The 12886-nt window shown below is 43.9% G+C and overlaps 1 protein-coding gene across 1 annotated transcript in view; it reads left to right on the plus strand.

Annotated features, from left to right (window-relative positions):
• ADGRG4 (adhesion G protein-coupled receptor G4) overlaps window positions 1-12886 on the plus strand; it is a 127636-nt gene that overhangs the window by 46351 nt on the left and 68399 nt on the right. Inside the window, 1 exon segment of the mRNA XM_088465848.1 lies at window positions 6263-6327. Coding sequence (XP_088321974.1) covers window positions 6263-6327 — 65 coding nt within the window.

The following is a 12886-nucleotide window of genomic DNA, read 5'->3' on the forward strand; positions in this document are numbered from 1 at the left end:
GTCATTGTAGTCATATCTGCATGTGCATGTTTTCATGTCTGTCCTATTGAGTCATTGTAGTCATATCTGCATGTGCATGTTTTCATGTCTGTCCTATTTAGTCTTCTTTTTTTTTTTTTTGGATTCCTGTTGAAACTAACCACAATTTTTTTTGCATTTTTTAGGGACACAGCAAACACTACGGTGGCATCGCCAGACAAGACGCCGGTCCCGGCCCCTCTCTCCAACCCCCAATTCGTCAATTACCCCCTCCTCCCCAGACCCTGTGGCCGAAATTTCAGGCCTACTTCCCCTCCAGCCCAATTCCCCCTCTCCTCCATCCGTCCCTCCTCCAAATACCCCCTCCCAGGATTCCTCAAACACCTTGCCCCTTGGTTTGGGGAATGTAGCCACCTCCGAGGTGGTCCAGGGAGTGGCTTCTGGATCTGGCGTTTTGGAGAACGGTATGTTTTGAAATTTAATTTTGGACACCACAAACTGTTTGTATGTAATCATGTGTCGTCCCCATTTTTTTTGGCTTTCTGTCGCCTTAGGGTATTTTTGGGGGTTGTCTTTACCTGTTCCTGCTGATGTCACCATACACATATCACACCTGTGTGCCTTTTTTTAGGGCCCTTGTATTTTTGGCCTACGACATTTTGGGGTTCTGGGTTTTATCCGTGTAATGTTTTTTTGGCCCACAAGCTAGTAAGTTTGGGTTTGCTTGTTTTGTGTTTTTTTAGAATGTTGCTTCATTATCGATTTATTAATCCCCAAACTTTTGTCACCCACAGAGGAACAGAGGCGTCGGGAACAAATAATTAATTGTGTGGGCCGTATGCGGGAGCAGGTCACCGGGCTTATGCAGGGCCTTGACCATCTGTTGGTCCTCCTTAGGAATTAGTTTGTTTTTTATTTTATTTTCTAATTGTTTCATAATAAATCAGTTTTAAATCAAGCTCTGTCTCATGCGTTTGGAGTAAATTCCAAGATTCTTTACACTGACATAAGTAGACTCTTCAAGCAAGGATTGCCACAGAATCTCACTACAGATTGTGTGTTGTATTTTGAATGCAAACAGGCACAAGAAACACCTCCCAGTACCAATGTCATTTTCCTTTTTTGTGGTGGTCAACATGATAGTTTACACCATTTTTCAGGTTCCTATTTGGTGGCCAAACTGCTTAGGACAATCTTACGAAGGCAACTGATTGTACAGGATTCCTTGTTGTGTTGGTTAGTACCCCGAAAACATATTACATTTTAGCTCCACTTGCTTCATTACTGGGTTAGCCCTTAGGTAAAATTAACATTTGGGAGTTTGTTTACACTTGCTTCTAACGTGCCCAAAAAGGAAACAAATTACACTCTCCAAATATTTATTCACAACAGAAATCAAAATACAAAGTGGTCACTCACAAACAAAACACACAGTGATAATCAGAAATACACCACATACCAAAAACACGAAACAAACACACAACAAATCAAGAACTGGTTGACGAAGGTCCATGCCCACATCATTTCAAAAATATGGTGTTGCAATATTGGTGTCAGAATATATTCCCGATGGTGCAAAAATTAATATAAAAAAAGATGAACGCTAAAAAACCGTAACACATTGGGTATACACACTGTTGTTTGGTCAATAATTACCTAAAATATCGGGCCACCACATCATCGCGTATGGCCCCCCCCACATACTGACCTCCGACCAACCTCGGGGGGGCCATCCTCAGGTAAGGCATCCTCTGGCTGCATTGGAACACCACTCCTTATGGCGATGTTGTGAAAGATCCCACACAGGACCACAATTTTCGAAACCATATCCGGCAAATACATGAGCTCGCCACCAGAGCGGTGGAGGCATCTGAATCGGCCTTTTAAAAGGCCGATACAGCGCTCCACCACTTGCCTGGTGGCTGTAAGTGCGGTATTAAACTCACTTTGTGGACCTGGTGTGGGAGCCAAATAAGGAGTGAGCAGCCAGGGCATGCAAGGGTATCCACTGTCTCCTGTGAAAAAGAATAGACAACATCAGGATCACTGTGTATCAAGCTTAACATTGTTATGTACTAAAGGTCTACACTTACCCAGAAGCCACGCATCACCAGCTTGTAGGTTGGTTAATTTGTGCCATATCCCTGATTGCCGGATGACGAAGGAGTCATGTGCACTTCCTGGTAATTTTGCATTCAGGGACAGGATCTGGAGGGAGGCATCACATACCACCATTACATTCAGGGAGTGATAGTGTTTTCGGTTGCGAAATATTGCCTCCAGCCGTGCTGGAGGCTGAAGTGGTATGTGAGTACCATCCACAACCCCTATGATGTGTGGGAAGCCAGCTATTTGGTAAAAATTGGCCTTGGCCACACTAAGGGCACCCATATCCAAAGGCATTTTAATAAAATGATGGAGGTGCTTGAAAAGTGCCTCCATCACTGCCCTCAGGATCCTGGAAAAGGAGGATTGTGAGATGCCCGCCACTATTCCCACCATTGTTTGAAACGATCCTGAGGCACAGAAATGTAACACCGCCATAAATTGCGTAAGTGGTGGTATTGCTGTTGGACTGTCAATTTGCCGCTCAAGATCACTCTCTATTAATGAGAGAGTGTCTATGATGAATTTGGGAGGAAGACGGTAGCGTCTTAAAACCTCATCATCGGGCATTCCAAAAAGGGTGACACGTGTTCGAAATATCTGGGGCCTTGCACGCCTACGATGCCTACGCCTGGGACGAGATTGAGGTTGGTCGGCTTCCGGGAGCATGGCCAGAACAATCCGCCCAAGATCAACCTGAAATGGCAAGATTGGAATGTAAGGCTTTGGACCCACCCCAAAAGAAAATTAAGAACAATTTAGCTTGATGATACCATCCATTGCTGCTTACATGCCGGGGTATTGTCATGATACGGCCAAACTGAAATTAATCCAAAAAATAATGTGAAAAATTTTAGTGTGTGCATTTATGTTTCTAAATTTTGTGATAGACAAAACTTAAAATATGCAAAACACACATTTGGCCAAAGAGCAAAACGACATTGCACACAGTACATCAAAATGGGTTGAAATGTAAGCCAAAAAAGCCAATGGGCAACCACCAAAAATTTAACAGGATTAATAAGCATTTAAAAATGCGCTAATTAGTTCGCAAATACAAGTTAATAAACAAACTGAGAAAAATGCGCTAATTAGTTCGCAAATACAAGTCACAATAGTAAGTAGTAAAAATGCGCTAATTAGTTTGCAAATACAAGTCACAATAGGAAGTAGTAAAAATGCGCTAATTAGTTTGCAAATACAAGTCACAATAGTAAGTAGTAAAAATGCGCTAATTAGTTTGCAAATACAAGTCACAATAGTAAGTAGTAAAAATGCGCTAATTAGTTCGCAAATACAAGTCACAATAGTAAGTAGTAAAAATGCGATAATTAGTTCGCAAATACAAGATAAAAAATGGACTTACCTTGAGCAAATATATAAGATTCCAAATCAAAAGGTCTTTGGTTCTGAAATTAAAAAAAAGCTAAAAGATATGAAATTATGGATCCAAAAATTAAAAACAAGAAGAAACACAATGAGACAAAAAATTGAACCAAAGTTAGACTTCACAAAACTTACCAAATCAAGAAACGAGGCCAAAAAAAAATATACCAAAAAAGAGAACGGAAAATAAAAACGCAAATCTAGCAAACAAAATAAACTCCAAACGCCAACTCCTTTATCCGCAAACAAGAAACTCCAACCAAGGTAACCTCCAACAATCCAAAAACGCCACCTCGACTCGAGACACACCAAGCCATAAATAGTGTTTCGTTTCCCGCACAAATTAAGGAGGGATCATAGGAACGCACAATCAATGATGCGGCCGCAAAATAAGGACGCATGTATAAATACGTCACCAAAACACATTTAAATTCTGGTGTATTTCTTGTTTGGACCTCAGACATGGCTACAGACCAGGGAAACAATGGCCAAGAGTCAGGCGGTAAGTCTTTCATGCATTTTGTATCAATGATTAATTTGAAACATAAGATTGGGCAAGTTGTGAATTTGAGAAATCTGAATATTTACACAAATAGGTGAGGAGGCTGACATGGAAGAGGCTGCTGGGCCCAGTATTCCGGCCAAAGCTGCCAAAAAAAAAAGGCAGCCACATTTCACAAGAAAGGAGATGGAGGTTTTGATTCAGAAGTGTGTGGACATCCTGCCACAGGCAGACAGGAATATGAGTATAAGCCAGAAGTGGAGAATGTGGGAAGAGGTAGCCGTTGCTGTCAATAGGGTGGGTGATTATGTCCGTCTAGCCCGGGATGTCAAACGGCGGTAAGTAAACACTTGCCCCCCCTAAAAACAAACACCATTTTAAACAAAAGGATAATGGCTTCCATTTTTTCCCACAGATGGGCCGATTTCAAATATCGCCTAAAGCAAAAACTCGCGGACAGGGCTAGGCATGCAAGGGGGACAGGTGGAGGTCCCACCCCTGTGTCATTGGAGTTGACGGATTTAGAAGAGCTGGCACAGGGGTGTGTGCAGCCTGTGGAGGTGTTTGGCGTGTCCAACATGGATACGGACATGCCAGACTTTGCGGCTCCTCATGTTGTCCCAGGTAAATCTTTTGATGTCACCAACTCTGAAATGTTAGTAGGCCAATATGTAGATTCTAATGTGAGTCTTTTCTCATTTTTCCTAACAGAGACACAGGCGGATGAGTCTGCTCCAGAGGGGAGCCTTGGCCGCCGAATTTCTGCTGGCTCTGCAGGGGAGGAACCAGTACATCCGGCTGAGGACCCTGCAGAAGCCAGTCCAGGGCAATCCCCCTCGCAGGCAGTGGCCCTCCTCACAGAACTCAATTTCAGATCGGATTTCCATACGGAGATTCTGCAGAGGATGGACGCCAGTCTGCTACGGGTGGCTGAGGCCCTGGAGCAAAATGCTGCGGCCAACGTGACCATTGGTCAGGCCCTGGCGGAAAATACCAGGGCCAACATCCGCATCGCCAATGCCCTGGAGCAGCTCGTTCGTCAGCACATGGTGGAGCCGACCTCCCTTCCTGCCGGAACATCAGGATCCTCCACCTCTGGCACAACATCAGCCAATCCTCCAAATGTGCCTAGCCCTGTGCCTAGTCCAGAGGCCACAACATCTGCCTCTGGACAGGCCAGCCCGATGACATCCCGGACCCGGTCTGGCGCCCTCCCTCCCCCATCCAAACGGGTGAAAAAACGGTGACAGCAATGGCGACTTTTCCCACACTCCTTCTGTGCTTGGCTCATATTCCTTTCTGGTCAAAACTTCCCTCTCCTTTCTTGTGAAATGTTTTTAATTTTTTGTTGTACGTTTATGTCTACAGTTATGTTGGGCCAATTTGTTTGATTTTGGAAATGATCTTTGCCAAAAAAAGATGTCCCCAAATTTTTTATTATTTTAGTTTTGGTTTGGCCAATAAATTTACGCCAAAAATCTGACATTGTATTGTGACATTTAATCCTGGCCCAAAAGGCAAAAACTTGCAAAAGAAAACAAAACAATTTTTAAAAAAAAGGGCTCTTTAAGGAACGTTTAAAAATCACATAACGAGGCAAATTCAACAGGCAAAAATAAAATGGTGAGAAAATTAAAACATGATGACATTATTGTTACAATAGGCCCTAACCACCAAATTGAGGCCAAAATAAACCCCCACAAATGTACGCAAATTGATTGTGTCATCCTGACATTAGCAGCTATGATTTCCACCTGCGTACGCTTTTGTGCTATCCCCAAAAACTGATTTCAAAACACATACCAAGCCGGTTTTCAATCCAACACTAATTGCTTTTCTGACCACCCGCGATTAATCGCAACAACATCGTGGAGTCCCGGGACGGAGGAGAAGGCCATCGCCAATGTGGGAAAGAGGATCATCCAGTGATGTATGAGTCGGTCCGAACACATTTTACGCTCGCATCTGCTAATGTATGTACGCCCCAAAAACGCCTCGCCACGCCTGCGTTTTTCCTTCTCCACCCCCGTCAACACCCAAAAACGCCCTGTTCTGTCAATCACATTTGACATGTCACTTCCTGTACGCTATTTGACGAACGAGACCAAAAAAACTCGCAATCTGCCGTACGCACATGCGCAGTGTTACACCGACGCATGCGCGGTTAGTCAACATCGGAACGCAACGAGCGTACTGCTATTTGCGAGTGGCTCTGAATGAGGGCCATAAACCTCTAATGTAATTTATTCAGTGTGGTTATGCACATTCAGTTGTGTTTTGCTTCCTCAGATGGAATTCCTCCTGAAGAACACAGACTTTGATCTGCTGCAGATTATTATGTTTAATGATCTGGGGTATGTAATGTTCATAGTGTCACATCAGCAGGATCATCTCTCTAACCCAAGTTCTAAGCTCAGTAACTTTTTTGATACAAACAATTGCATGTATGTGGTGCGTTGTGTACTTGCTTTACAGTGTTTTTTTTTGACCCTCGAACAAGCTTAATGTTGTTGTGATATAATCGCCATTGCATAAACATGTGCTAAATCTAAAATACTCACAGCAGCTTCTGACATGAGGGGGAGCGAGGATGAAAAAATAGCTGCCCCAGACCCATCCAGAGTATGATATAATGAAGGTGCATCCTCAGTATAGTATGTGCATTGATGTCTGGTCATATAACTGTCATGGACACTCTCCTATTCTGCAGGTACATTCATAGAGAGCCTTCCAGCTCTCATATTGCACTTAATATAAACTGAGCATTATCGTAATAAATCATATTGCACTTTACATATATTCAGTGCGTTAACCGACATGGTTGCAAATGATGCAACCTGTCAGTAAGGCACAGTGGCCGGCTGCTGGGAGATAATCTTCCAGTATCCAACCCTAGCAGAGGGACCTCCTGGCCCCATTGCATTCCTACACCCACCCCCATTGTCTGCTGTGTAGCTGATCACTTCTGATCAGTCAGCATGGCAGGACCCCCTACCTGGTGGCTGCAGAGAGGAGTAGTCGCTGAGGAAATGTAAAGTAATTCCCCCTCAGCGTGTACCTGGCACGATGGTTGAGATGTTTCGAACATCGATTGTTCGATTAATCAATGACCAATATAGTAAAAATCCATGTTAATGTTAAGTGTTGAAAAAGAAAATTATTATTTTATTTTATTTTTTTTATAAAATCGTGTTGGATAAGTGTTAAATAGATCTTCTTGACCTATTTCAATCATAAAAACACCTGACAATTTTGGAGCAGTTTTGTAAATAAAAATTTACCAGTTAAGTGGTTAATAAAATACTGTATAACAAAGAAAGAGACAGAGGCTATAACATCAAACAGGGGCATAAGTTTATAGCAAGTGCCCAGAGGCAATACAGTATTTGGTGCCGCCGCCCTACCAATACTCCCACCTCTCTGTCCGACACTTCAACACCAGAAGCACCCAGAGACACACTTAGGGCTCTATTTACAACAATCCGCATTTTGAATGCAGATTGTAGTGTCATATTACCAGCCAATATCACTGGGATTTACTAAAAATCCCTTGCAGGGACAGAGCTTGCGATAAAGCTCTGTCCTGCGAATCCCCTCCGCACACTTATCACGGTATTTTCGAAAAAAATTCAGTGACAAGTGCCCATGCATGCGCTGACCGGCTGCTGCTAAGCCCCGCCCCCCAAGCTCGCGCCACCCGCGACCCTTCCCCTCCCCCCTGAAACCTCCCCTCCCTTAATTACACTTACCTCCGGTGATCGATGCTCCGGTGATGTCCTTCGTGGCTCCGGTCAGCTGACATCCCATCCTGCACTGGGTACCAGGTCACAGTGCAGAATGAGAGACCAGCTGACTGGAGGGAGGACATCACGGGAGTCCCGATCTCCGGTCCCTGGACTCTGGTAAGTTTTTTTTTTTTTTTTTTTTACTAATTTTTTTTTACTTTTTTTTACAGAGTATCAGCGTGTGGTCTGTTTAGATGATCACTGGGGCCGGCTCCCGGCTCTGTTCTGCCTTCTAGAGCAGAGTAGGAGTCCGGTAACCGGGGGAGATCCTGGATAACGCCACCTCCAGGTGGCGTTATTATCACAGAGCTTACCCTGGTATTTTTTCACAATTTATTTTTAGTAACTTTGGTCAGATCACATTTCCCATTACAATTATGGGAAATGCGATCTGCTTACTAAAAATAAGTGATAATTAGGGTTTGGAGTAGAATTTTACGAATTCTACTCCAATTGCCCTTTAGTAACTTTAGGTGATACTAAAATAATGTGAAAAGGGTGTGAAAACACCCTTTTTCACTTATTTTAGTAAAAATAATGTTTAACAATAGAGCCCTTAGCCCCTCTACCAACAATCCAACTGCAGCAGCACCCAGTCACACCCCCTACCCCCACCCTACCAAAAACCCAAACCTCAGCAGTACACCGAGATATAATCGTACAGTATACTCGTTAAAAAAAAAATACCACCCTCACCTGATGCTACTGATTACTGGTCTTTCTTTCCGGGTTGGCTATATGCTGCTCTGCCTCCAAGCCTCCCAAAGCCAAAGCAGAGCTAAGAGGAAGCAGGGTGAGGGGCAAAAAGGAGGTAGGGGTAAAAGCCGCCCCCTTCAGAGCTAATGCCCGGAGACAAGCCCCTTCAATGTCTTCAGCAGTTCTACCAACGACATCATACACAATTAGGAGTGGGGTTGTCAGACAGAAGGTACCATATTATAATAAAAGGGAACACATTACTCTCTGTATATCCTCTATATATTGCACACACTGGGCCTAATTCTGAGTGGCATGCTGTTGTGGTCACAGCACTGTATTCACTCTCATATGTTAATGCAACAACTGGCTGAACTAAGTGGTGATAAAGCAGAGGACGCAGAGGTTATTGCAGATGCTAACATGTTAGCAGCTGTGATAGCTGTAATATGGTAATGCAGCAGAAGATGCTACATCTTATCCATGCATTATTGATCTGAGCTGCGTCCTAGGACGCAGCATTGGATCATCTGCAATTCCATCGTCCGGCTGATTGATCATGGGGTCACACAAGCCGACCATCGCAGATGAGTAACAGAGGCCAGGAAATCTCCATTGGCTGAGGGAGCTCCTGGCCTCGCCACTCCTCCCCAACAGTGGCGACACGCCTCCGTTTTGAGAAGCAGAGGTCATTGCCGCCCCCTCCCCTGCAGCAGACTGTCAATCTCTGACAGTCTGCTGCCAGACTGCATGCAGAATCACAGACCCGTTCTGCACATGTGCAGATTCCCAAAAATCGGGATTCCTGAGCACTAGCATGCACTGCTGAATTTATTAGTAGTGATTCAAGAACACAGGATGCAGCCATGTCAAGTAGAGATATGATAGATACTTTGAAACAATTTAAGTTAGAGTAATTGTAAAATTCATTGACAGTGCTATTGAATTACAGTTTGCCTGATATGTGGGAAAACTGATTATTGCGACTGGTGTCTAAACATTAAAAAGTTTCCTGAAAACATTATGCTTAATAAGGTGATGAAAGTTTAAGTTTGTAGAAAGGTTTGAGGTACTAGGCAATTGAAATTTGAATGCCATTAGATATTATGCAAGGATCGGTGTAACATATGCTCACTGTTTATCCAATATACAGTAGATCTTAGGTGCTAATGAGCTTATTTTGATTAATGTCAGTGATAGACAAAGAGTCAGATATTGTAACACATGAGTTCTCCCTGTACTTCAGTAATTACATTAAGCTCAATTACCCAGAGCGTAACAATTGAACAATGCTAGAGATCAAGATAGACAGTAATTGAAAGCGTTCCAACAGCAAATGTATCATATTCATAAACTAATTATTAACAAGCAAAAATGTGATCATGATTAATATCAAACCAAACAAAACAGGAAATTATTCATCTCAACTTCATTGGCACTTGAAATTTACACGAGAAAGTACATTTGAAGACGCAAAGTTGACATAGGTAATAAAGATAGTCCTGATTTCTATTTATTTAAGTAAAAATTGTAATGCTGGGCACACACTTTTAGAGATATAATTTTTCCGATCAGCGAACAACATATCGTGAGTATATCGGCGGGTGTGTACACACACTGAGCGGGATGCATGACGCATCGCAGTGCATCCCACCGCCCTTCACATGCATGCTGGCTTTGGTAACGCGATATGCATGAAAGCACCGCAAAGGGCAGCTCTTACTGGATGGAGGGACTTCCGAGTCTATGACCCAGAAGCCCCTCTGGCGACCTTCTGTGCATGTGCAGAAGGAGGGACGCGCCACATTGGGGGGAGGGATAACACCATCAGGACTGCATTACCCACCGCAACCAAGCCCGGACTGCATCGCGGTCAAACACGCATTTTGGGGGTTTGACCGCATTTCTCAGGTTGCTGCATCCCGCCCAATATGTCTTTGAACAACGTTGTTCACAGACATATCAGGTCGGCCCTGCAGCACAGCTTGTGTCGATATAAAAGATATATTGGTATCGGCTGTGCTGCAGGGCCGACATGATATGTCTGTGAATGACGTAGTTCAAAGACATATTGGGTTTACATACCCGCAGATGTACTCTTGATAGATATATCGGTGCATCTGCCTACCGCCCCTACACTTGCTGCCGACACTGACATCACAACTTGTGCAGCCGATAGGTAAGTGTGTATAGGTTACTAATTGTCCGCTTGGACCGTGGACCAGGGGCTTTATCAGCCCCTAAGTCGCAAGCCTGTTCTGCCCACTTTCTTGGTGTTCCCTACACAACAGTTGCCATTTACAGCACATACACCAGGCCCATGCTAGCTGCAAGAGATCAGGCAGAAACAAGCGTCCCTTACCCTTACGCACGTTTTAGATACTTCATGCTGGTCTCCATTTGCACTGGTTACAGCATTTATGTACTGTACCTGTTTATGACTTTGGGCACATTGTACGTTTCATGCTCAGACTTTGTTATTCAATTTAGATGCATGCGCAGTCTGCCCAAAAACGGGAGATACGTCCATTTTCATAGATGTGTCCTATGTAGAATCAGGCCCACTGTTTGGAGAACCACTTTCTGTATTTCGAATGAACAAATCACTAATATACATCTTAAATGTACATCCTATGTAAATATTATAATATCCCCATGGTTTTCTTGATCTAGAACTAATTTTTTCTATTTCCTGTTCCCACTTTAAATGAATCAATGTAATTAAATTATATCTGCTGATCTAATGCTATTATCTCAATGTTTGCTGCAGTAATGAACTTGGGACTGTCCCTACACAAAAAAGCAATAAAAAGGTAAAATAGTCTATATTACTTCCCTTTAATTAGAAGCATTTGTGAAGGGGATTTGTAAAGTTGTGTTAATCTTGCAAATGCAGAAGAGAGGCAGAAGCCAGAACTGGATTACAAGCAGCAGATGTAATTAGTGTGCCTCAGGCCTGAGTGAGCTGTAGTAAGAAGCTTAAAACAAGGGAAATAATTGGCTTTACTTGCCATATCTGCAATAAACCATTCCCCAACAACAGTGGATATAAAGTCTACACACCCTTATTGAAATTGCAGGTTTTTGTGTTTTATAGCCTGAAATTAAGATAAATCATGTGACTTTGCAACTAACAAAATACAATTGAAAATTAGACAATTTATAGTACAAATAATTGAATTAAAAAACCCACTATATCCCGGATGCATAAGTGTGCACACCCTTCCATAACGTGGCTGTTGCTGAGTTCAGAGTTGAACAATCACAGACAAATCATGTTCAGAGGTAATTACAAAGCGATTGTGCGATTGTGATTAACCCTAAAACAGCTGCTCCTGTAGGGTTTCCATTGCGATGACCAGTGTCCACAAGGAGCTTTCAGAGCATCTGCAGAATCTCATTGCTGGAAGGAGCCAATCAGGAGAGGGGAAAAGAGTTCAAAGTCATAACATGGAACACTGTGACTATCCTCACTGTTGAGAAAATGTGGCACAACAGGGACATGGCCATGATCAGCACACCCCTCCAACGTTGATGACGGGAGACAGCTCATCAGGGAGGCTGCCAAGAGGCCCAGTGCAACATTAAAGGAGCTGCAGGAATTTCTGTCAGGATTTGATCACTCCCTGCATGTAACAGCAGTCTCTGTAGTCTGTACATGTCTGGTCTATGGGATAGGGTGACAAGATGGAAGCTATTTCTCACAAAAAATTTACATCCAAGCTCATAACATCCCTTTAATCTGGGACACATATGAATTACACAAGTTCTGTGCTTGGCTAAATTCAAACCTGGATTTCACCTGGTTTTAATCAGCACCTAAACCTAACCTCCCCCTCCCTGCGATCTAAACCTAATCTTCCCCACTTAGTGCCTAACCCTAACACTCCCACTAGTGCCTAACCTTAACACCTACCCCCAAACCTCCCCCTTACCCCGCTACTTACCTTCGGGATGCCGGCGCAGGGATTCTGACAGGTGTCGGGTTTCCGGCGCCGGTATACTAAGCGCCGGCATCCAGTGGCGAATCTTAGCTAGGGGCTGCGAAGCTCAGGTCCACCAGTAAATCCGCCACTTCAGTGAGCCAGTGCAGTCCGTGACTCCACCGGCTTCACTGTGACTGGAGGTAGCTTCTCATTGGAAGTGCCACCTGCCAGTCATGCTGAAGACAGGCAGCCAGGGTGAGGTATCTCCTCCACCTGACACTGCCAGACCAGGCTGCGATCATACCCTCCTGTGGAAGCCACTGCTCTGCCTTTCGGGGAACCCAATAGGGCTTCTCGGGGCTGCAAACAATGCAGCCCCGAGAAGCTGGTGTTAAGCAAGCGCGGTGCCACAGTCGCTCATGTGCCGGTCCCGGTGCCTGCCAGAATTATTGAGCAGGCATCGGGATCCAAGTCAGCAGCAGCGGCAGCCCCCCTCAGGTAAGAGG

Source organism: Taudactylus pleione, unplaced genomic scaffold (genome assembly GCF_031769625.1).
Source record: "Taudactylus pleione unplaced genomic scaffold, aTauple2 ptg000064l, whole genome shotgun sequence".
NCBI classification, from domain to species: domain Eukaryota; kingdom Metazoa; phylum Chordata; class Amphibia; order Anura; family Myobatrachidae; genus Taudactylus; species Taudactylus pleione.